We start from the raw sequence: 24806 nt of genomic DNA, 5'->3' as shown, positions 1-24806 counted from the left end.
GCCATATTTAACGACCTAAATTGAATCCCTGGGACCCACCAGGTGGAAGGAGAGGCCTGGGTCCCACAGGTTGTCCTCTCACCCACCCCCGGCATACGCAGTGACTTGTACCCCTCACAGCATACACAAAGTAAATAAACAGCAATTTGCTCCCTTAAGTATTCTCGTAACCAGAGTTCTTTATGTCAGAAGCAAGTTAAAATCACAGAACTTAATCTGTGTGTCAGCATCTGCCACACTGCCTTAAGTAAGTTGTATTGCAGAGGGAAAAGTGAAGGGAAAATACAAGGTGAATTCACCAAATGGAATTAAGTTTAAAAATCCACAGCAAAGAAGTTGTTGGCACATGGAGTAAATGACTCAGCATATAGGCTGACTGTTGGCCTAGGAAGTTACTTAGTTCTAGTAAAGAATGCAAAGTGAAATTTAAAAAGGTGTTTCCACTAAGGCCAGACTATTTAGCATTCGGCTGGTCATTGTCAGTAGTCCACCATAAGCAATGGGGAGAGCACTGAGGATGATATAGGTTCTATGAGAACAAATTCTTGACTCTTCACTGTGTGTCTATTCCACCAGCCATGTTCATTGTGTGGTAGCATCCCAAGAACTATAGTTACTGTTAGTGTGTGTCTGTATGGAGTTCACTAAAATCCATAATTCTACTGAACTCTGCAGCAACTGAGAAAAGTAGACTACGAAAAGCTATAGCTAATGATATGTAGACACACATTACTCTGGGTAGACCAGAAGGCCTATACAGAAAGAGGGCCATCTTGTCTTTTTGCAGCATAGCGCTGGCCCCTCTCGGCCCTGCCAGTCAGAAGGTCTGATCTACATTGCCTTGATTCTGTGAGCACCGTCTGCTCTGGCTCTCTCATGTGTTAAGTGGAGCTTTCTCTGCCCACTCTCACTGGTGCTCTCATGGGTGGCCCTTTTCCAGAACTGTTGAAAATCATAACCCTGTTTGCCCGCTCAGTAGTGAGAAAATGTGTTCATGAAATTAAGACCTTTTAGGGTACTGTGATTGGTGACCCCTGAAACTCCCCCCACATCACCCTGATTTAGGATCTTGTTGAAGATGGCAGGTTTCTCAACCTCATTCCCCTTCCCCAAGAGATTTTTTTGATTCATCATGGACACCAGGAATCCATTTCACAGGCTTCTCATCCCTGCCTACATGTGTGACCTTGAGCAAGTGACACAGTTTCTCTCTGCCTTGGCTTCCTTCTCGGATGGTGGTGGTCTGCTCTTCACTCCTTGTGAGGGTTAAATGAATTGATGTGTATTTAGTGCTCACTGAATGTCAGTTGTTGCAGTCCAAGCATTGAGGTCCAATAACAAGAGCCAATGGTTTAAAAACAATAACCACGTTCTGGATGTGAACTACAGTCCCCTAATGCTTTGCTACAGCTCCACCCGGATTCATCTGGAGGGATCTCTGTCCAGGTTTCCCAGAGACCTTGGGCAGAGCCCACCCTGAGTTTGGTATTCTCTGTCCTTCAACAGCTCTGAAGGGGAAAGGGAAACAAAGATTTGTCCCGCAGGGAACGGTCAGTTCAGCTTCACACATCAGTAGGAATCTTAGTTTAAGAGTGAAGGAACTTGGGCAGTTTAGAGACTTTTCTGCCATAATTTGCTTTGTCCTTTCCCTCCACAGGGCAAGAAGTTTGAGATTTTGCCCGATGGCCTTCCCTCCGCCAGGAAGCTAGTCTATTACACAGGATGTCCCACACGCTCCCGGCATCTCCTGCAACTGTTGAGCAACAGCCACCGCCTGTACATGAACCTGCAGCCAGTCCTGCGCCACCTTCGCAAGCTGGAGGAGAACGAAGGTGGGACGGGTGGGGCGACGTTGTAGGTCCCACGTGGGGAGAGCGAGGACTGCCTTGCCCTGCCAGCTTCTTACTCCCCCCGCCCGCCAGGAGAGAAATTTTTAAACACCTGCAGAATGGGATTTTTAGAGACAGAGACTAGAAATTCAGAGCTCTCTGCAGCCCCCCAGCCTCATCTGTTCAGAGTTTCTAGCCCCTGGCTTGAAAAGCTTGCAGAGGGCTAGGGTGGAACCCTTCTGCGTCAGTGCTGGGTGCACCAGCCAACTGGCCTTGCTGTCTGCAGGAGCTGCAGTTCCTTCCAATGTGGTGCTTTCCTTAGGCCCAGGTGATCGTGAAGATAGCTCACCGCTTCACTGATTGACAGCAGGGAGACCCTCAAGATGATGCTGTAATAATAAAAATGGAGAAGGCCTTTTCCACCCAGGGAGTCTGCCTATAGCCCTGTGTGGAGGCTTTGCAGAAATGAGTGGACCTGAGCAATGTGTTCAAGGCCCTAGCACTGTCCCTGAGAAGAAGGCATGCTGTGTGAGGGAAGAGGCGGTGTTGGGCCCTCTGGTACCAGACCTCAGTGTGGCAGTTTCTGTCTTTGTCCTCAGTTATGGCACCCTGGGGCTCCTCTACTTAGAAAATACTAGCTTCTCATCCCCAAGTGCTGTTTTGTGTGTTTGCTGAGAATCGCGTTCAGTTTGTTCCACAAAGTCCTATTGTGGTCACTGTCACAGTAATCAGATTAGACATGGAATGTCTGCCTGGGCCTTGGTACATAGTGGCTCACGCTTTATCTGTATACATGAAACAAGTGCTGATCCCAGTGCTCCTGTGGAAAGGGACAAGGACCTGTCCTCCCTCCAACAGCAGCCTTAAAGACAACATGCATCTTCTGTAAAGCCAGATGTGCCAGATGTGTGGAGTTTCCTTAAGTCTGCAATGAGGAGAGCGTGAATCTCTCCTTACCGTCTGCCACTGTGACACCGTCAGGTGTACCCACTTCCGCTGCAGGCTGCCCATTCTCCCATCAGCCTAGCAAATACATCATCACCTCTGGGCTGGCGTGAATATTGATCCACTTAGGGACGAAAGCACCAAGGAGGCCTGTGAGAACAGGTGACTCTACTGGGTACACAGCCTGTGATTTTCCAAATCTGCCCCGTTCCTAAGTGGCCACTGTGGCACCTTGAGAGGTTCATCTAAGTGCATCAGTTCTCAACCCAAAGCATTTTAGTGATGTGAAAGAACTTGAGGGGAACCCTTGAGAGTCTGACAGATTCAGTGCCCTTTCCCTGCAGAGATAAGGTAAAGTTACAAAGGATGCTGAGCTCTAGGAGGCCAGGACACCGTCCCCTCGATGTGTCGGCACTTAAGTGAGCAAATGCCTCGTCCATTCTGCTGCCGGGACAGAGCACCCCAGGCTGGTGACGCATAGAGAATGTCTGAGAAGTCCAAAACAAGACTGGGCATCTGCCAGGGACTTCCTGATAGGTAATCTGGAAGAACAAGGAGCAGGCACAAGAGACTCCCACAGTACCAGTTGTCCATGAATAAGGACAGAGCTCTCCCAGCCTAGTCATGTCTGAACAGCCCCACATCCTACACTGTCACAACACTGATGAAATTTCAACCTCAGTTTGAGAGGGAACATTCAGAGCACAATGGGGGAGTGAAGAAATGATAAAGGAGTATGTTGCATCTTGTATTTGATTGAGTTTAAATGATGGAGGCAGTATTCTTACAAAAAATGCTTAGTTTTTGTTTGTTTTTCCTACGTAGAGATACCTTCAGATTTGAAGAAATCCTCACACCATGTTTCTGTGAGCTAGCTTTGATACAGATTCACTAATTCTCATGTAAGGGGCTTTATCATTTTAGCCAGAAAAGCCCATGTTGGCATTATTTGAGCATCAAAAGAAGGGGTTTCCTTAAATTTCAGTTCTACATACCTTTTTAAGATTCAGTTTCAGGCTGGAAAGATGGCTCAGAGGTTAAGAGCACTGACTGCTCTTCCAAAGGTCCTGAGTCCAATTCCCAGCAACCCCATGGTGGCTCACAACCATGAGAGATCTGGTGCCCTCTTCTGACCGTTAGACATACTTGCAGGCAGAATACTGTATACATAATAAATAAATGAATCTTTAAAAAAAATGAGTGGTGCACACTTTTAAGTAGACACGGTCCACTTCTGTGGACACAGTCACAAGATTATTTCCATGGAGTTGGGAGAAGGAAAATATGCCTTGTGTCATTAAAAACCATCATCTAGCCAGGCAATGGTAGCCCACGCCTTTAATCCCAACACTTGGGTAGCAGAGACAGGCCAATCTCTGTGAATTCCAGAACATCCAGGGCTGTTACATAGAGAAACCCTGTTTTGAAGAAAAAGAAATGGAAAAAAACCATCACCTATGGTTAGTAGAACGTGTTCTTAGGTCCTAGATAAAGAAGTCACACTTAGCACATTTTATCCCAAAATAAAGCCTGAAAACCTCTGTTCCCCAGGCTTACTCTGCAGAAGGCATGGTGTTCTGATGATCTGGTCATGGGCTCTCATGATCAGAAGGGGGCAAGGGGCCATGAGCTGCATCCCCAGGCTTCTTCTCTTTCTCCTGCCAGGCATTTCCTCCAGAGAGCTGGTGAGGGTACAGGTTCAGGTCTGCGCAGACAGAAGGACTGCAAGTGTTTCTGCTTAGCCAACAAGCAAGACAAGTATGCCCATTAACAGGCCCCGAGATCCCAGTTAGGCTGCTAGTCATCACATGGATTTAATGTTCCCCAAATGTACTCTGCCCTTAACACTGGTCTGCTGTGCTTCTTTCTCACTAGTTTAAAACTGTTCCTTCCAGTGTTTCTCATCTGAAACGTAAGAGCTCTGCTTTGAGCACTGCCCCTTAGTTCAGCTGTGGCTTTGTAGCTTCATGTATGTTTAGCTTGGTGTTTGATAAATGGACTTCCTCAAGTCTGACTTTCCAGTGTCTGTCTGTGACTGCATCAACCAAGGACACCTATTTGTTAAATCTGAGGAGTTCCACCAGACACTGTGTGGTGTGGCACCAAACCATTAATGATGACTATGGCAAATAATGCCTCCCTTTTTGGCCAAACTGGAGAATAGCCAGTCTTGAAAGGCTAAGTTTGAGACTCTTTGAAAAGAAATTTTCTGAGTAGCTTTGTCTTGTTGGGTTTAACAACTGAATGTAACTGGAGACCAAATTGAACAAATAGACACGTAAAATGACAACAGTTAGCCTTTTGAGTAACTATTCACTGAATGTTTCTAGAGTCATCTGTGGAGGACCAGATTTTGATATTTAACATGATACTATCTGCCAGCTTTGCAAAATGCAGAATCCCATAGTGGCAGTTGTGGTAGTGTCACATTGCTCTCCAAGGTGTTAGGTGTTCTCAGTCACTGAACTTCACTGCGGAATGATCACAGTTTGCAGACAGGAAGTTAAGTGGCATGCCATGACACTCTGAAGAGCCCACTTCTCTGGTGTTTGAAGCTTCATAACTGGCCACTTTAAAGTCTCCCCTCAAGGGACTGCTGCACTGATGTTTATTCCTTGTGTAGTTTTCCTATGTCAAGCTCCAGTTCCCAGAATTCCTCAGTCACTAGATTCAGGGAGCCTACCCTTGATCTCAGCCTGGCACTCTCTTCTGCCGTGGTTGAGTATGCACTGAGCTGTGTTCTCCCACGCAGAGAAAAAGCAGTACCGGGAGTCCTACATCAGCGACAACCTCGACCTTGACATGGACCAGCTGGAAAAGCGATCCCGCGCCAGCGGGAGCAGCGCCGGCAGCATGAAGCATAAGCGCTTGTCCCGCCACTCCACGGCCAGCCACAGCAGCTCCCACACCTCAGGCATCGAAGCAGACACTAAGCCCCGGGACCCAGGGCCAGAGGACAGCTGTTCAGGCAGCGCCATGCACCGCAAGCTGAAGACCTGCAGTTCCATGACCAGCCATGGCAGCTCCCACACCTCAGGCGTGGAGAGCGGCGGCAAAGAGCGCCTGGAAGAGGACTCTCAGGACGATGGTAACTTCCGTTGCTGCAGCTTTTCCCGTTTGGTCCAGTAGAACTGGTGTCTGGTTAGTGTCTAAGTAGTGGTGATAGGGAAGTTTGGCCATCTTCCCAGTGACCTGAGTGAGTTGCATGTGTCTATCAGAGACCTTTGCAGCCTCGGGGTTGGCAGCTTGTGTGAAGAAGAGCCCATGTGTCTTGTGTTCCTCTTCCTCTTTAAAAAAAAAAAAAAGTATCCTGTACAGACCATTAACTCCCAAAGTGTTTTCTTGAGTGTTCCCCATGTCACCAGAACCATAGGGAGTATAAAAGAAATACAGAACCTGGCTGCTAAGAAATGGCTCTCCGTTGACAGATGGCAACAGGTCCCAGCCTCTGTCAGCCAGGTTTAGCATTTGTGTGCTTCTTTTAAGTTTGTTTCTGTTTCACGTGAGATCTATAGCATCTGGGTTTGATTGAAGAAGAAACAAGAAACTGTTGACTCTTAGGCACAGTGTATTAGGCTCCTGTACGCTTCATGCGGCTCTGCAGCAGCCGCTCACTGTGGGACGCTCAGGTGGCGTGGGTCAGCAGCCCTTGCCCTGGTGCTAATGACCCGTCAGCATCAGTTAGCCCCAGGTCACTGCAGCATGACTCTACAGCTTCTCCTTCAAGAGGCTGTGACGTAACAGCAGTCCTTCAAAAGGAGCACATCATACTGCGACTTGTCCCCAGACTTTCCTACCACAGAGTTGTGTTCTCAGTTCATTCACGAATGTGAATTTTTACATGGCTGCCCGCACGGTATAGTGTGACTGGGTTATGGTATTCATCTTCCTTGGGTCATTAAATGTCTTCTCCCCTACTTCTGTGTCAGAAATAGAGATGCTGGTTGATGACCCCAGGGACCTGGAGCCCATGACAGAGGAAGTCAGCCCTGACATGTGCATCTACATCACAGAGGACATGCTCCTGTCGAGGAAGCTGAACGGACACTCCGGTGAGCTCTTACAGCAAGCTTTTCCCTCCAGAAGCCCATAAACACGTGCCTTAAAAGATAGAAGGGTGGTGCGGATGCCCAGTCAGCCAGGGAGAAAAGCCACTTTAGGCCGCCTAACCACAGGTGCCTTCTGTGGAAGAGCAGAAGAGGGATGGGCACCAGGAAGGCACATTAGCATCTTTCACTCACTCAGGCCGTGGACCGCAAGTCGCTGTGTTTGGAGGCTGGCCAGCTTTCTTTTCTTTCTTACTCTCTCCCACCTCACTCCCTTGAGGATTAGAGAACCGCATGGCCTTGGAAGGAACCTTGGTGACCCTTCAGTCTGGCCTCTTCCCTTTCGCACATGAGAAAAATGAAGAGATTAAAGCGACAAATGCCCAAGACTAGAAACAGAAGTCAGACCTCTGGGTTTCGTTTGTGTCCCCCACCGCATTATATGAATAGAAGAATCTGCAAGAAAAAGTGTCAAACTGGTGTTATTTTTATAGGTAGACATTCTTTTCTTCTTTTTTGGTTGGTTGTTGGTTTGTTGGTTTTTTGAGACAGGGTTGTTCTACGTAGCCCTGGCTGTCCTGGAACTCATTCTGTAGACCATTCTGGCCTTGAACTCACAGAGGTAGACATTTCTTGATTTGCATATTTGCATGAATTCTTCTAGAAAACATGCCTTCACTATAATTTTGATGCTAGGATTATACTCTGTAATGCGTGTTTCCACCACCTGAAGTCAGCAATGTGGGTTTGTTTTAAACCTCTGTGTACCTCTATCATGTGTCATGAGTTCATCTCCTCTCTTCCTTAGGTTTAAGACGTAGGGAGCCAGCCTTGTGAAAGGATTCTTATCCTCCAGCCACTTTCAGCTTTGATCAAGTGAGAGGCTCCTCTTCCACCTCTCTGAGTGGCTAATACCAGCTGTCCAAGGGGAACTAGACAGATACTGTCACTGTCATCCTGCCCCTTACTGTACCGGAACACAAGGAACAATTTATTGCAGAATTCCATTTGCTCACCCAACCCAACCACACTTGCAGATGCTCACCCTAAGCCATGCAGACCCACCAGCAGTGCAGATAGAGAATTACCTCCCTCTCGGCCCAGATTTATGATTCTAGGCCAGCCTTAATTTTTCCTGCCCATTCTCTTTATTACACTGAATTTTCTCTTTATATACTAAATTGAATCCTCAGCTATATCATACAATAAGTGCACAAGAAGTGCTGCGTATTTGTAAAAAAAAAAATGATTTGAAGTAGTATATACCAAAACACCTATGAAAGAGTATGTGGGCCACTGACAAGAGCTTCATTTTTGTATGTTTCTGCATTCAGTCTTCATGAGATTATTAATTTTGTGATTTTGAGCAGAAATAAAATCTAAATAGGATGGCTGTTAATAATATTTAATATACCTTTTTCTGTGTTTTTAGTAGTGAGAAACAACAAAGAGTTGAATTGTCCGATCACTAAACACTGGAATATTAGACAGCTTTCGCATGAAACTTTTCAAAAAATACTATACAGAATTCAAAAGTTAGGCAAGGAAAATAGAAATTGTGTAAAAATGGTATAACTGGAACTGTTTGTATAGAAGAGCTGGGGCCACAGTTGCTTTCTGTTTCTCCTTGAGTCACCCTGGTTTCCCAGTTTCTCTGCCACGTGAGCATTGCTTTGGATCTGATGAGGCAGCCCTGCTTGTCTCTGGCCTCCCCAGTGGTGGCCATGAGCTTGGAGGAGAGTGTTCAGAGGCACAGGAGCCAAGGACATTACCAGAGACCCCACAGAATCATACCACATGCCCAGCGGTGCATGAGCCCTTGGGTCCTGTGGGATCCATTCAAGGGTTTGCACTTCCTCCCCACGCACGAGGATCACCCGTGTATAAGCCAGGAATGGCTTCATGTTCTTGTTTCACTGAACTGCTTATTACCAAGTCCTCTGTATTTACAAGGTGCATACTGGGCTCTGTAGGCCACTGGCAGTAGCTGAGTAAAAGTCTCTGGTATGGTGGGGGTACATGTCCCTCTGAAGCCATTATCTCTCCGCCTCTACTGCTGGTCCTCGCTTGTTTCAGTGGTGTTTGGTCCAACATCCAGCACCGGTTGGTAATTTTGGCCTCTGAAACATTTTTGGAGAGCGCATCCCTCACCTGTTAAAGTCAGAGAGGCGAATATCATCCTTAGATTTCTGGTTCTGAAAATGAGGTTTCCTTGAGGCACGGAGGTGATTAAGGGCTGTGCTGATCTCTGAGAGCCAGGGCAGAATCCTCACTGCCATCTCCACCTGGATCTCTTCCCACTGGGATCTGCTGAGGGGGGCTGTGGTCATAGTGGCCTGTTGGCCAGCGGGAGCTCCTGACCTTGTTGTCCATTACTGCTTAACCATCACTAAAATGCTGAGCAGCAGCCCTTGTTTGTGAAAGGAAGCTCATGAGATGGGGGAGGCTTGAGAATTGGCAAGGGTACACAGCCAGTCAATTACCTGGGCACGTTCTGGCCCCAGCCCATCTGATTGCAGAGCCCAACAGCCTCACACCCAATGTCCACACAGAACCAAAGCTAGATTACATTAGTGCTCCACCCTGTGATATGCGGAGAGGAGAAGGGAGATGTGGAGACGAGGTAAAGAGACCTCTTTACACCCAAGGCCTCCATCTAACCTTACAAACAGCTTCCTCCTGAGCCTCCCCCCCTAACCAACCCTTAACTCGTCACCCTGTGCTTCCTACTAAAGAGTGGGTGCCACCAGCTGTGAGTCACTGAGGAGTCACCACGGGAGTCCTCGGCCATGATCACAGTTGGTCTCGTCAGGAATGTGAAGGAGGTTGTTTTTTGTTTTATCTCAGGGTTAATTGTGAAAGAAATCAGTTCTTCAACCTCCAGCTCCTCAGAAACGGTTGTCAAGCTTCGTGGACAGAGCACCGACTCCCTTCCACAGGTACTGGGGGATTGAAACCTTTATATCAACACTGGACATGCTGTCCCAGTCAGGGCTCTATCGCTGTGAAGAGACACCTTGACCACAGCAACTCTTATGAAGGAAAACGTTTCATTGAGGCCAGCTTGCAGTTCAGAGGTTTAGTTCATTATCCGACACGGCAGGAAAGCACGGAGCACACAGGCAGACATGGTAGTGGAGAGGAGCTGAGAAGCAGGAAGTGAACTGTGGGCCACACCAGGCATAGCTTGAGTATACAAGACCTCAAAACCCACCTCCATGGTGACACACTTCCTCCAACAGCCACGCCTTCTAATAGTGCCACTTCCTGTGGGCCAAGCCTTCAGATACGTGAGTCTATGGGGGCCATTCCTATGTAATCCACTGCACATGCTTACATAGGACTGCAGTTCATACAAAGGAGCAGAAAACAACCAGAAGGAAGCCAGTTGTGACCAGTTACATATATCCTCGCTGTATTCTGAATTTATTCTCATCTCACGTGCTAGTTCCACTTACTTTAGAGTTTTGTTTGGATAATTGTGTACTTTGTTGCACACTCCTTTTAGGTGGTAGCCTCCGGTCGGCAGGCTTCTAGTTAATTGTGTGTGTGTGCGCATCCGAGAGGGTGTGTTGGGGCTGACTGCCCACTCGGCAGGTGGGGGCAGGTGGGAAGGTCATTGCTGAGTGTAATAAGTGAATTTCCAGTTATGCTAAGCTATGCTGTCTGCCGGTTGTGGCCCTGGTGCAGCTCTTTAAAAACGCTTGTTCCTTACACCCCTCCCCCTTCTTCCCGCTCTTTCTCGGGCAGTGCGGCTCACTCAGTACTCCACCCCTTACCCCATGTTGCTCTCTTGGTTTCCTTGTTTGTTGTTTGTTTTGGCGGGGTTCCCATTTTTTATAATTTCATAAAAGAAGCCAAATTATGGAAATGATATTTATTAAAATTTGTTGTTGTTGTTGTTGTTGTTTTGAAATAGGGCTTCTCTGTGTAGCCTTGGAGCCTGCCCTGACAATCACTTTGTAGACCAGGCTGGCCTCGAACTCACAGAGATCCACCTGCCTCTGCCTCCCAAGTGCTGGGATTAAAGGCGTGCGCCACTGCCGCCCAGCTATTACATATTTTTCCAAAATTCCCAATATTAAACAGTATGTGTAGCGTGGAAAATTGGAGTTGTAGCACCCCATGTATGCTGCACTGTCCCTGGACAACACAGGCATCGCAGCTGAGCAGCAAATGCCAGACATACAGCTCTGGCACATTCGTGTGCTTTGAGGATTTGTGGTAATAACCAAATAATTCCGTGTCTGAGGTCCTTTTGAGACCTGGGAAGACTATATCAAGTTTAAGGGACCATTCCATATAGCAATGTCACTCAAATGTGATACTTCATAACAAAATGTGTTCCTGGAATGTTTGTGTCTAGCAAAGTGGTGTTTTTTTCCAACAAGATGTTCCTTGTGGTGCCAGACAGCCAACTTAGACTAGCTAGTTTCTTCACATCACCCAGTAAGCATCTCCCATTTGTGTTGTTATCTGAACCAGTCTAACGATTTTCCACCACTTGGGATAATGAATTCAAAAAGCCTGCCACCTACTGGTAGCACTTGGAAGGACAGGACCTCGCTATGTGGCCAGGACTGCTGCTTTTTCATTCTGCATTTCAAAAATTATTTTTTATTTCTGTGCATGTATGTCCACATGCACACAGGTACCTCTGGAGGCCAGAAGAGAGTGTCAGATGCCCAGGGGCTGGAGTTACACACGGTTGTGAGCCTCTACTGTGGGTGCTGAGAACTGAACCCGGGTGTTGTGCAAGAGCAGTAACAACTAAGCCATCTCTGTAGCCCCAGTTTCCACCCAGCCTTTGGCACCTAGATCTCTTTATATTCTGGACTCTTTAAAACTTGCTTCTTCAAGCTGTTTTCTTGAGTGATAATTGCTTTTCCATTCCTTATTAAAATATTAATAGACCCAAGCAGGAAGGGTGTTAGCAAGTTAAACTGCCCTATCCTGATGGAGAAAAGAAAGAAAAGCAGTATTTTTACCTTTATAGCCTTCTTTTGCAATAACTACTAGATTTCTCAAATGCTAGGAGTAGTTGCCTGCCTGTCTTTGTGTTGGCCGTATACACGGGGAGGAAGACTACCCAGCTTGTACCAGCTGAGTGCTTAGGCAGAACAGGTACATTGAGATACTCAGGAAAAATCACTTCCCCCACAAGCCACAGGTTGGAAAGCCCTTTCTAACATGTAAGGACTACTTGACGTTTTATGATTTTGCAGCAGCTCTCTCTGTGCTGGCCAAAGACATCGCCTTTCCAAGTAGTCCGTAGTGTTGCATTTTCTCACCCTTCCCTTTTATTGCAGACAATATGCCGAAAACCAAAGACTTCCACCGATCGACACAGCCTGAGCCTTGATGACATCAGACTGTACCAGAAAGACTTCCTGCGCATCGCAGGTCTGTGTCAGGACACTGCTCAGAGTTACACTTTTGGGTGTGGCCATGAGCTGGATGAGGATGGCCTCTACTGCAATAGCTGCTTGGCTCAACAGTGCGTCAACATCCAAGATGCTTTCCCAGTCAAAAGAACCAGCAAATACTTTTCTCTGGACCTCACTCATGATGAGGTCCCAGAGTTCGTTGTATAAGTCCCACCTGCGGGCAGCCCTGCGGGCAGCCGCTGTCTGCTGGAGGCTGTGGAGTCCGAGGTTCTTTACATATTATTTGTGCCATATTTTTTCACCCCAAACTTAGCTCTTTCTTTATAATATCCATGATGGAAACAAAAGCCTTGGGACAATGCACTTTAAGTATTATGCAGAGGTAAGAGATACACAGAATGTAAAAAGACAAGTGCCCGAATGTTTATTGACCCTTTGGAAAGAAGTGTGCTTTATAGTTTACCCAGCTTCCAGACTGTTAGGTTGTGGTGTGTGTGTTCATCTCTTGTTTTCTAGCTCAAATACATGTTTATCACGTGGAAGATGTCAGGCGTATCTGTTTGCTTGTGGATTTTTTTTCCTAGCCACTCCCTCACGGAGTGCTTATGGTTTGAGGGAGGACACAGGAAGTTCTCTCTTCTTTTACTGAGAGCCGTTCTTAGTCCATAGCCATTGACGCCCCATAGCGGTTGGTCCAAAATGAACTCTGATGGTGGAAGTCTGTGGTTCTAGCCAAAGATGTGTATGTAACGGAAGTGCAACTCAGAGCCTAGAAGACGTGTGCTGGGACTCCTTTACATCCCGACAGTGCCACGCCCACGCCCACTGCTGTGTTCTTCCAGGAAGCTCTGGGGTTCACCTGTGTCCATGACATGGTGCATTTTGTGGAGTTTACAAAGCTGATATATGTTAAAAACAATGGAAATGTCTTAGAAAAAGTGTGTTTGGTGGTATTTTCTTTGTTGTTTCTTTAATGATGGCAAACAAATGGCAATGCTAGTTTCTGCTTTAAAAAGATACCCTAACTGTATGGATATGTTATACACATACAGTTACATGGGACTACATGTGCTTATATGTGCTTAAAGCTTAATGACTCTTCATTTGGACTTCCATGTGTGCCTTGCACACATAGAATTCCTTGTTTAATGTTGAGGATATGTTGCTTAAAGAATGGCAGCCACAGACAATCAGTGATAAATGTGGAGCTAAGAGTGACTTTCCTTGTGTGCCTTTGGCCAAGATTCTCAACCCCAATTGCATAATAAGACTTACATAGGGGGCTTCTAAAACAAGCCTGAGTCCTACCCCAAACCACCTTAAATCAGTCTCTTGTGGGTGGGGCCCAGGTAAAACTCTTTTCTTGTAAGTTTACCAGGTAGAAGTAATGCACAGTAGGATTGGAGCCTACTGATCCAAGAGTGTTTTTTTATAAGTTTTGAGATAAAAGTCTTCAGAGGATATTAGTGATTGTGAGTGGGCCATTTTAAGACAGTTACTGCCCTGCTGCTGTTACGATGTATTCTAAAAGCAAGCCAGGAGAATGAGTTTAATCAACTTGATATGCAGTGAAAACATTGCTCGCACTTCAGGAGAGAACTTCATAGCACAATGTCTTTCTAAGGGATGTTTTTAATGATTTAGTATTTTACAGCATTTGTTTACCATATTTTGATACTCCATTTTTGCTATCTGCCAGGTTTTATTAAAAAAACAAAAACTATGTATTATTTTCTAAAGAAACTCATATTTTTGTACAAAATTATGTTTTCAAGTAACGAAGAAATAGATTTCGGGTACAGCAGTGTTCCCTGTGGATGGGAGTCAGTGTTACAGAACTGGCGGCGGCCACAAGCCTGCCCCACCATGCTGCCCTCCTGTGCGGGCACAGCTTCAAGCAGAATCTCACCCAGTAACTCTCACCTGACCCTTTAAAAAGAAGAAAAAAAAAGTTCTGTGGTCACGACATTATTATTTTACTTCTATGGAATGCTTTTAGAAGAACCAAAGTTTCTGATACCAGAATGTAACTCAGTCTCCTTGCAGACAGATGAACGTTGAAGGGATGACTTAATGACTTCTTTTGCTTCTGAGTCATTACGCAACTTCACCATTTTTTTCTTAGAGGCTTAGGGGCTAGACCCTGGTGAGGTTAGTACTCTCGAGAGCCAAGATTGCCACGTTGTGTGTTTGCACAGCCGTCAGCACCGCTTGCAGATACAGAGGTTAAAAGCTGCTTAGTTGAACAGGTCATGCTCTCTGCTGTTTCCCTCTCTGCTCCAGAACCCAGTCTCCAGGGTTCTGCCAGTGGTGTTGCTTTTCATCACTCTCCTTGGGCCGGATTTGGGAATGAATAATAGCCTTATGGATTTTCAGAGATGAAACCTGCTAGGGAACATCTTTAACTTTCCCATTCATGGTAGAATTGTACACAGATATGTATGTGAAAATCCACTTTGAATAATTGACATTTTTGTATTGGGAAATGGTTTTTAAAAATAAAGAAAAGTATACAGCCGTTATTTATGCTGCATTTGTTAACATGTCCGTTGCTGGTGAATACACCGCTTTGGTCTATGTCACTGCTCCATGTCATCTGCATTTGTATCTGCAACAGTGAGCTTTACATCTAAGTAAGCTGTAAATAATCCTTTCTGTGAAAGGATCCTCATGTAGGGACGATACTGAAATATGTTTAAAAAACTTGCATTATTTTGTAATTATTTCTTATAGGTGTTTCATGGTAAGATCAGCAGTCAATAAAGTTAACTTTTTGGCCTTTAAGGTGTCTGTTATTATTAGACTCCTCAGTTAAGTGAGAACCAGGAAGAAGTGCTTGTGTGCTGTGTGTTCTCTCCCATAGCAGGCGATATTGAAGACGACTTTTGGTGACAATGGTGAGACTGAGTTCTGAGGTACCCAGATTAGAACTGCGCATGTTAATCCTAATGTTTGTGAGACAGTGATTCCTGCCAGGTTTCAAGGGCTTTTCCAGCCAGTTGTGGCAAAGTCACACACTGCTGTCTCATCAGAGTCTAAAGGGACATATATCTGTATTGTGTGTGTACATGTGGGCACACATGCACCACAGTGCCTGTGTAGAGGTCAGATGACAACTTGTAGGAATTGGTTCTTCCATCATGTGGGTTCTGGGAATTGAACTCATCAGTAATACCTTTATCCACTAAGTCATCCCCCTGGCTCTAAAAGGGTTAACTTTAAAAAAATGTTTTTAATTAAAGCAATAACTTTACCATAGGCATTTAAAACTGTCACAGTTATTTTTAAGTGGTTGCATTCACAAGGCTGAAAGCCCTGAGGTATAAAGGGAAGGAGCCAGGAGCTGCGTCTAGAAATGACCTCTGCAAAGCCTAGCTCACCCTCAAAGACAAACCTCACCTCTCTGCCCCAGTTTTCTTGACTACAGAGAGACAGTGATAACTCAGAGGACTGTTTGAGAAGTTAAGTAAGGTAATATGATACCCTGGTGAGTAAGGTGAAAGGTATAGGAGTTTTCAAAACTTCAAACAGGCATTTAACTCTTACAGAATAGTCATTCAGAAGCCCAGAGTCTAAAATGAGAGGTTGGGTGGGTGGTGGAGTGCGTTTGTGTGTGTGACATTGAGGTTTGCAGTTAGGACCCCAAGCATGCTAGCTAGCAAGCAGTGTACTGCTGGGCCGTGTCCCAGCTTCTGCTTGCTTTTGTGTGGTGTGTCTATGTGTGCACGAGTGCATGTGTAGGCCCAGAGTTAAGGTTGACCATCGTCCTTCATCTCTCTCCACTTTACTGAGGCAGTCTCATGCTGGACCTGGAAGTCACTAACAGCTAGTCTAGCTAACCAAACTGCCTAGTCCCTGTCTCTGCCTCCCAAGCGCTGGGATTACAGGTGGCCACCACACCTGCTCAACATTTATGTGACTTCTGGGAACCGAAACTCCAGTCCTCACGTTTGCAAAGCAAGTGCCTTATTCCCAGTCTCCCCAGTCCTTTTAATTTTTTTTTCCAGTCAGGATCTTACTAAGTTGCTTGGGCTGGCCTTAAACTCATGATCCTCCTGTCTCCACCCATAATAAATTATAAGCCTGTGTCATCAGGCCTACCTAAAACCAGAACATTCCAGTGGGGTGTTATTCGTGAATGTTGCAGAGTACCTGGTTGATTGAAGTAGGTTTGCTGTGGAATAATCCTTCTGTACACTGTGAATATATGTCGCTATGATTGGTTTGATAAACAAGCTGACTGGCCAATAGCTGAACAGGATACAGTTAGGTGGGAAAGCCAAACTGAGAATGATGGGATGAGGAAGGGCAGGGTTAGGGGAATTGCCAGCCAGATGGAGAACGAGTTGGACACACAAAATGAGACTGAGGTAAAAGCCAAAAGCCCTCGGGGCATCACATAGTTTAATAGAAATGGATTAAGTTGTAAGAGCTAGTTAGTAGCAAGCCTGAGCTATTGGCCAAGTGTTTATAGTTACAGGTAAGCCTCCTGTCAGTTACCTGAGAGCAGACAGTCAGGACAGGAAAACTCCACCTATATAAGTTGGTGGAAAAGAAAAGCACGTCAGTTGTTATTTATCCAGTGCTATATCCATCTTGTCTAATCTTCAAGCCATTCAAGGAATTTGTCACCCTCATTTCACCACGGAGGAAACAGCCAGTCATGCCCAAGACCCTATACCTAGTGAATGGTACAGTGGCATTTAAACTTTTTTAATTTAAATGTTTGAGTAATTTTGTCTGCATGGATGTATGAATACCACGTGCATACCTAAAGCCAGCAAAGGCCAGAGGAAGATGTCCATCTCCTGGAGCTGGTGTTACAGATGAGCAAGGGTTGGCATGTGAACTCCAATCAAGAGCAGCAACTGCTCTGAACTGCTGAGCCATCTCTCCAGACCCATGAATCAGAGTTTTAAACCCAAATCTAAAGAGAACCTTTCCTATTGTACATACCAAACTAACCAATGCCCTTAGAGAAAACAGACACTAATAGAGAAGAAACACATTTTAGGAGTCAAAGTAATATTTGCTAGTTAAATGATTTGTTTTTTAGCAGTCAATATGCCAGGCATATACGAGGCTTATACAGGCATTGCCTTGGCACAACGGCAATAAAGGCTTGGGCATGAGGAGTGGGAAAGCAGAGGCATTTTGGAGGAAAGACTATGCTTGAATAGGGGCCTTCTGACAGAATGGGGCTAGCCAAAGGCTCAAAAGTCACAAAGCAGTGGTCTTCTGGGGCCCTGTGAGGACCTCCAGGGACCTGTTGGCTTGAGTAGTTAGTTACTCTTCTGCTTAGCCATGAAAGGTCTTTGGTGCAAAAAGAAAACATTGGGTTTTGTTTTGATTTGTGGTTTTTTTCCCCTCGATGGAAGGAGTCACTGAAGGCTGGTACAGAAGGAAGAAAATGTATATTGGTTTCAGGTGAACAGCCGGGTGGTGCTTGCAGATGGTTAGCGTTGGGAAGCAAGATTAGAGAGGATGTCCAGAGTCTGAGCAGGATGTAGCAATGAGATAGCAAAATCAAAGGGCTGTTAAGACACACACATCATCTTCCCCACTAAATACTAGAGTGCACTTGGCCAAAGCCTTGGGAAGATGACAGTTCTCTACTACTCTGTATTATTAGTGGCATGTACACTATGGGAATACTTTGTTAAAAATAGTCCCAGTGGCTACCATTTCTCCACTCTCTTCAACATCAGCTGTTTATTACAAAGACCTGTAGAACATAAACCAGCCAATGACCCAGGGCTAGCCTGGGGCATCTGGCCAGTTTCATTCAGGGTGGTTCTGCAGGTACAACTAATATGCACAAGGATTGAGCCTGTTGTCCAAAGCTGAACCTGAGCAATATGGACCAGCCAGGCTACTGCCCCTAAACTCCCATGAGCCTTGCTTGAGATGGACTAGGTCTCCAGGGCATCCAAGTGTATATACATGCATGCATACATACATACATACATACATACATATTTGGTTTTTACGAGACAGAGTTTCTCTGTATTGTTTTGGAAGCTGTCGGTCCAGCCCGGCCTCGAACTCACAGAGATCCGCCTGCCTCTGCCTCCCGAGTGCTGGGATTAAAGGCATGCGCCACCACCGCCCAGCTGCCATCCAAGTATATTGCATTTCACGAGAATGACATGTCTGTCAATACAACTGCTAGAGGGGCTGAAGCTCAGATGAGGCAATGGGCTCACTGCGTCAGGACATCTGAACACATCCACCCTCGCTGGGGGAGAGTTACATGTTGTTAACTGAGTATGTGGGTGATCCACCCTCGCTGGGGGAGAGTGTTACATGTTAACTGAGTATGCGGGTGATCCACCCTCGCTGGGGAGAGTTACATGTTGTTAACTGAGTATGTGGGTGGGGACCGGGGCTGTCAATGTTTTGAAATCCCCTGTTACTGTTTTATTTGCTTCATCATTTCTCAGATGCTTTATGTCCATTGATCCCCAAGCAGCAGATAATGAAAGTAAGCTACTCCACCTAGCCCTTTGATCTTAAGACACGCATGTAGAGTCAAGAGAAGAACGTGACTTCTAAAAAGTCCTGCTCAAATGCCCTGAGCCATTGTAGGTGACAAAGTCAAATACTCTCAAGAGATTAATCGAATTCCATAAACATGGCAGAGCTATAATTAACCAACTCATTAAACGGGGTGGGTGTTTACCCATCTGGTGTCAACTATAACCAGCTGAGGTCTCCTCCATGCGTTGCTGTCATCACTGCAAGGGGTTGATTTTGTTGGAACAGACATCTCTCAGCTGGGAAAGGAATTGTGTTCCAAGTTTGCTTCTAAATTGATTGTCTGATATTTAGAATACACATCCCAACTTCCCCTATTAGCCTGCAAATGCCTGTTTCACCCAGGGATACTATTAGAGATTTTCCCTCTCTTTTTTTCCTTTTTTTTTTTCTTTTCTTTTTTTCTTTTTTCTTTTTTTTTTTTTTTTTTTTTTTGCCTTGTGCATTAGCAGCCATCTGGAGTGACCCCCCCCAAGCAGATGCAAGGATGACGGTAGACCCTAAAAGGCAAGGGTGAAATCTCAGGTTTTGCTTCTCGTAGTTCCTCTGCACTCAACATATTAAATAGCACCGGGTTAGCCAGGCTGGATGAAGCATTTCAAACCTGTCGATTTTGGAGTTGAAGAATGTTCCCTCTCCCCATCCACACCCTAGCACTCCACCCAGGAAGTTCAGAGCAGCTCGGGAAGATCTTCTGGCATCGTGGAAGAATGGTCTGGAAAATATTATCTTCCGATCCATAGAGGTGAAAGGAAGGGTTCCGAGCTGCCCAGGGTCTTAGGATTCTATCCCTGAATTGTCTTGGGGTAGGAGAAGCTTTCCAGAAAAACTAAGGAACTTACATGAAGGTTTTTAAAGATTGCAGCATCAACATGAACGGGTGAGATGATTAATTTTCAGTTTAACTGGATGAATTAAAGCCCTGGGCACTAGTGAGACACACCCTTTGATGTACCTTCGAGGACTTTCCCAGAGACATACCTTGAATGCAGGTGACATCATCCTGTGGACCCAGTCCAAGGCTGAGTAAAAAGGGGGACTTTTCAGCACTCACACTCCGTCCATTAACTCCAAATGCCTGTCTTAGGAATCAAGGGGTTTCCCCGCCTGTCAGAAGGAAACAAGCGTTCCTCAGCTCCACAGGCAGGACCTGGTCCCACGGTCATTCGGCTCAGGATGGACTATATCCCCAGAGTCATGAGCCCAAATAAACCTCTCCCAAGTTGTTCATGTCACATCCTGTCACAGCAATGAGGAAGGAAATGAACATGATGGGTGAGCTAAGGTAAGTTCAGGGGGAAGATTTAATAGGAGGCCAAAATAAGTTGATATACTGTGTTCCTAAAGGATAAGGTTGCAATAATGTGTGTTACTTTCCATCAGCTCCAACCAAAATGAACCTTGTCATCCACTATGGAGGGATGAAAGCCATCTTTCCCGTCTAACCTTAAATAACTGTAAAAATATGTGTAAACTGTTTTGGATATTTGACAACTGACAGTGGAGTAGACCTCAGAGGTGGGAAACAGGCATAGCTTTCATCAGTTCAGTACCTGGAGAGCTTCCAGGCCACAACAGGAGGGTGGCACCTAGAAGAGCCAGGGTCCTCTCAAATGGGAAAGGAGAGGCGAGAAGAGAGGTAAACTGAAGTGACCAGCGCTAACAAGGCTGAGTACTGAAGGGAGAAGACAGAACTAAAGACTGAGTGCCGACCCATGAGGAAAACACTCGGGACTGGAAAAGAAGCCACAGAAAGGAGAATAAACAAAGTCCTGGAGCTTAGACAGGACAGGAGCTGTCTGCATCCCCACCAGGTGGGAGTAAAGAAACCTAGTGAGTAGTAACACTAACAAGTAACTCAAGACTGCAGGTTGCTTGCGGTCAGTCTTGCCTAACCATTAAATCAAACCTGTCTGAGTACTGAAAGGGAAGTGTCGAGACTTAGAATTTTATACCCAGCAAAAATCTCTTTCAAAAGCCAAGATGAGCCAGGTGGTGGTAGCGGTGGCAGTGCACACCTTTAATCCCAGTACTGGGGAGGCAGAGACAGGTGGATCTCTGTGAGTTCGAGGCCAGCCTGGTCTACAAATCAAGTTCCAGGACAGAGAAATCCTGTCTCAGAAAAAAAGAAAGAAAGAAAGAAGGAAGGAAGGAAGGAAGGAAGGAAGGAAGGAAGGAAGGAAGGAAGGAAGGAAGGAAAGAGGGAGGGAGGGAGGGGGGAAGAAGGGAAGGAGTCATGGAACAAAGGAAGGAAGGAAAGAGAAAAAGGAAATTAACACCAGCAGATCTGTACCAGAAGTGTTAATGAAAATCTTTAAGGGAAAAAAATGTGATAAGATTGCAGCCACATATAATAAAGTTTTATTTGTGAAAAACTGGGTCCATCCAAAGAATGAGGAGACTTAAAAATAGTAATGATATTTTTTAAACAATTTAAATATTTAATAACTTCATAGCTTGAAATCCTGAACAAAATAATTGACTATTTGAAGCAAAAACAAAAGCAATGTATTATGAAGTTTATGAACATATATGGGAAGAAGATACCTGGCCATAATAGCACAAAAAGCAAGAAAGATGAAAATATACTATCAAAAGAACTAGAAATTTTTTTCTATAAAAGGCCAATAAATGAACATTTTTAGGTTTTGTCAGTCATGTCAAGTATGTTAGAATTACATACCTCTGCAATTACAGCATGAGTACAGCCCTAAACAGCACAGATGCAAAGGATCATGGATCTGTTTCAAATAAAAGATACACACACACACACACACACACACACACACACACACACACACACACCAAAACTACAGGTAGCACGCTGCTTTTGGCTCCCAGGTTATCTACGATGGACAGTCTGTGTCAGCCTGAATGAACTGAAAAATGTTTAGATTAGTAAGGTGTACCCTGGTGTATCTGTAAGGACATTTCAGAGAGGGCTGGACTGAATGTGTGGTGCAGCATCCCGAAGGCTGAAGGCACAAATAGGTTAAGGAGAAAGTGAAGACAGACCTTCTTTCTGGGCATCTTGGATGCTGTAGTGTGAGTTGCTCTGCTGCCACCACCCTGCCTCACCGACACTTTAGTGAGCTAAAACAAATCCTCATTACTAGCGTGGTATGAGGAAAAGCCACATGGTTATCTGTGTGTGTTTACATGCTAAGTGTACGACAAATGGTCATAAAGGACACTTAACAAAGCGATAAGTAAATTTGAAGAGATGAGCTAAAGATATGAAAAGAAGATGAACTTTACTGTTTTCTTCTATGTGTCCTTGGGAAATTAGCATTTAGAACAACAGATCCTAGGCTGGAGGGGTAATTTAGCTTACTGCCAAGCCTGATAACCCCAGGTTTGAACCCCAGAACCTACATAGGAGGAGAAACTGACTCCCACATATTGTCCCATGACCTTCACATGTATAAACACACACACACACACCTTCATTAAATAAAAGTAAATATTGAAAAATAAAAGAAGATTTAATTCCAGCACTCAGGAGGCAGAAGCAGGTGGATCTCTGTGAGTTTGAGACCAGCCTGGTCTACAAGAGCTAGTTCCAGGACAGCCTTCAAAGCCACAGAGAAACCCTGTCTGGAAAAAAAAATTTCAGGAAGAAAATACCTTTTAGGGAATATGTCAGGGGTAGAATGCATTGTATACAGAACACTAAAGAGTTGCCACACAGAATGGTGAGAGAGTTCCATAGAGCAGAGCTAAATAAATGTTTGCAGCGAAGAGTTGGGAGAGAAAGGGAGCCCCCCAGAAAGCAGTAGTAGAAGGGAAAGAGGAAACAATAGAAAATAAGAGGATGCCGACATCCAGGACCTCCAGACAGACATCAGGACCCGCAGACAGACATCCGGGACCTGCAGGCAGACATCAGGACCCCCAGACAGACATCAGGACTCCCAGACAGACATCCGGAACCTGCAGACAGACATCAGGACCCCCAGACAGACATCGGGACCCGCAGACAGACATCAGGACCTGCAGACAGACATCAGGACCCGCAGACAGACATCTGGGACCTGCAGACAGACATCAGGACCCGCAAACTGACATCAGGACCCACAGACAGACATCCGGACCCACAGACAGACATCCGGACCCACAGACAGACATCCAGGACCTGCAGAGACATTGAAAGCCAGCTGGCATGCACACACAGACAATAAGGAGACAGAAAGCTTACAAGAAATGCCTTCAAATGAAGACAGGCTTGTCCAAACTAGGGGGACAAAAAAGCAGGGAACACCCAGAAGACAAGTAATGAAGACAAGTTCTGGACAGATCAGGCAATTTTCAAAAACCCCAGAAAGTCTCATAATGTGTTTGGTTTTCAAAGAATGATATGGGAGGTTTACAGTTCTGTGAAGAACATAGAAAAAGTCAGTGATACAAATATAGATGAGCAGATAAAGGACCGTTATCTGAGGAGCATTATCTGAGGACTCCCAAAGCCAGCACTGTTTAGGGAAACAGGTTAGTCATGGAGGAGGGAATTGTGTCTGTGGGAGACTGTGTGTAAAGGGGCCATGGGAGATTCTCACCTTTCCTACTAGAAAGCTGCTAATAGTCCAAAGTGAATGAAGAAGCATGAAAAAGCAGGATGCAGATATTATAAAATATGATTTTACAAATATGGATGTAAGCCAGGCAGTGCTACACACCTTTAATCCCAGCACTTGGGAGGCAGAGGCAAGAGGATTTCTGTGGGTTCAAGGACAGCCTGGTCTACAGAGTGAGTTCCAGGACAGGCTTCAAAGCTACACAGAAAAACCCTGTCTCAAAAAAACAAAAGACAAACAAACAAAAAATACACATGTAAATTCTTTTTTTCTGAGACCACATTGTGAGTTGAAGTCATTGGTGTGTGGAGGTGTTACCTTGTAGGCTTTGACTTTTAAATTATACTAATATACCACTTGGAAATAATTTTTCATTTTTCCTAATTTATTTACATATGCATATGTATATAAATATGTATATATATGTATATATATATCAGGCTGGACTCGAACTCAGACACCCACCTGGCTCTACCTCCTAAGTGCTGGGATTAAAGATGTGCACCACCACTGCCCGGCTAACTTTTTTCTTTTAAAGAGATGAAAATTATTTCACGCACTAACCCCTGAACGACTCTTAGTGAAAGCCACAAAGAGGCGAGGCAGAGATGAGGTGGCGACACGGCTTCTGGGAAGTGTTGCTGTGTTCGTGTAGAAATGATAGGACGTGGGTGCTCAGCCCAGCAGACAGCCGCTCCTCCCGAGGTCCGTTCTTCCTGGCATGAGCTTGGGCTATTTTGCCAGGTGTTAAGATATTAATGAAAAGGCCTTTGGGGGCCACATGGCAGTTGTTGGTGGGAAGGTACCAGAAGATGAGGCGGTTCCCCCTTTCTGGGCGGGCAAGGAAGCGTGGTGCGGATGCCCCTGAGAACGGTCTGTCTCTAGTTTCCTGGGTGAGGACAGCCAGCAGATGGGTGTCTGGTAACCCAATGCCCCTGGTGAAAGGACCCCAGGCAATTGTTCCACCTGGCGCTGGGGCTCCCTCTGCCTCCAGTTTCAGCTTCAAGGCCCTGGGGGCTAAGGACAAAAAGTGGAACCTGAGACCCTGTGTTCAGAGGGAGGGGCTGGGGACACAGAGGGTGGGGTGCCTGGAGTTGAGAGAAGGGATAACTACGACAAGTCTGTAAACCAGTCTACCCTAGTTCAAGGGCTCATAAACCCAAAGGAGGCTTTGAAGCTACGTGGGAGCTTTTGTAAATGCCAGTCAGAACATCCAGGAGTGATGCCAAGGACCGTGATACACCCATCCATCTCTTGACCTCTCTCAGAACCTGCCGGAAGCAGACACCCCGGCTACGGCTCCAGGCAGCCCTCTCTACCTGAGTTCTTTCTCCCTAAGGTCAGACGCAAAGGGAAGTCTGCACCTCAGGGTCGGGCATGAATGCTGAAACCCAGCCTAACAGCCTTGCTCTGGGATTGGTGCAGCAGGAGGCAGGGATGCCGTTGTGGGGTTCTCCTATAGGTCGTCGCCATCTTTCATGCCAGCCA

The 24806-nt window shown here is 45.7% G+C and overlaps 1 protein-coding gene across 2 annotated transcripts in view; it reads left to right on the top strand.

The window, feature by feature from the left end:
- Nucleotides 1-14991, top strand: part of Frmd6 (FERM domain containing 6) — a 73587-nt gene extending 58596 nt beyond the window's left edge. For both annotated transcript variants that reach the window (XM_005072782.4, XM_005072783.4), the window contains exons 10-14: nt 1658-1832; nt 5527-5862; nt 6704-6826; nt 9668-9759; nt 12130-14991. In XM_005072782.4, the coding sequence (XP_005072839.1) occupies nt 1658-1832; nt 5527-5862; nt 6704-6826; nt 9668-9759; nt 12130-12414 (1011 nt within the window). In that variant the 3' untranslated portion in view covers nt 12415-14991. The remainder of the gene's footprint in view (nt 1-1657; nt 1833-5526; nt 5863-6703; nt 6827-9667; nt 9760-12129) is intronic.
- The last annotated feature ends 9815 nt before the right edge of the window (nt 14992-24806 follow it).

The sequence above is a fragment of the Mesocricetus auratus genome, unplaced genomic scaffold (assembly GCF_017639785.1).
Source record: "Mesocricetus auratus isolate SY011 unplaced genomic scaffold, BCM_Maur_2.0 Super-Scaffold_15014, whole genome shotgun sequence".
In the NCBI taxonomy this organism is placed as follows: domain Eukaryota; kingdom Metazoa; phylum Chordata; class Mammalia; order Rodentia; family Cricetidae; genus Mesocricetus; species Mesocricetus auratus.
Note: the sequence above shows the minus strand (reverse complement) of the source record. Positions and strands in the feature narration are given on the sequence as shown.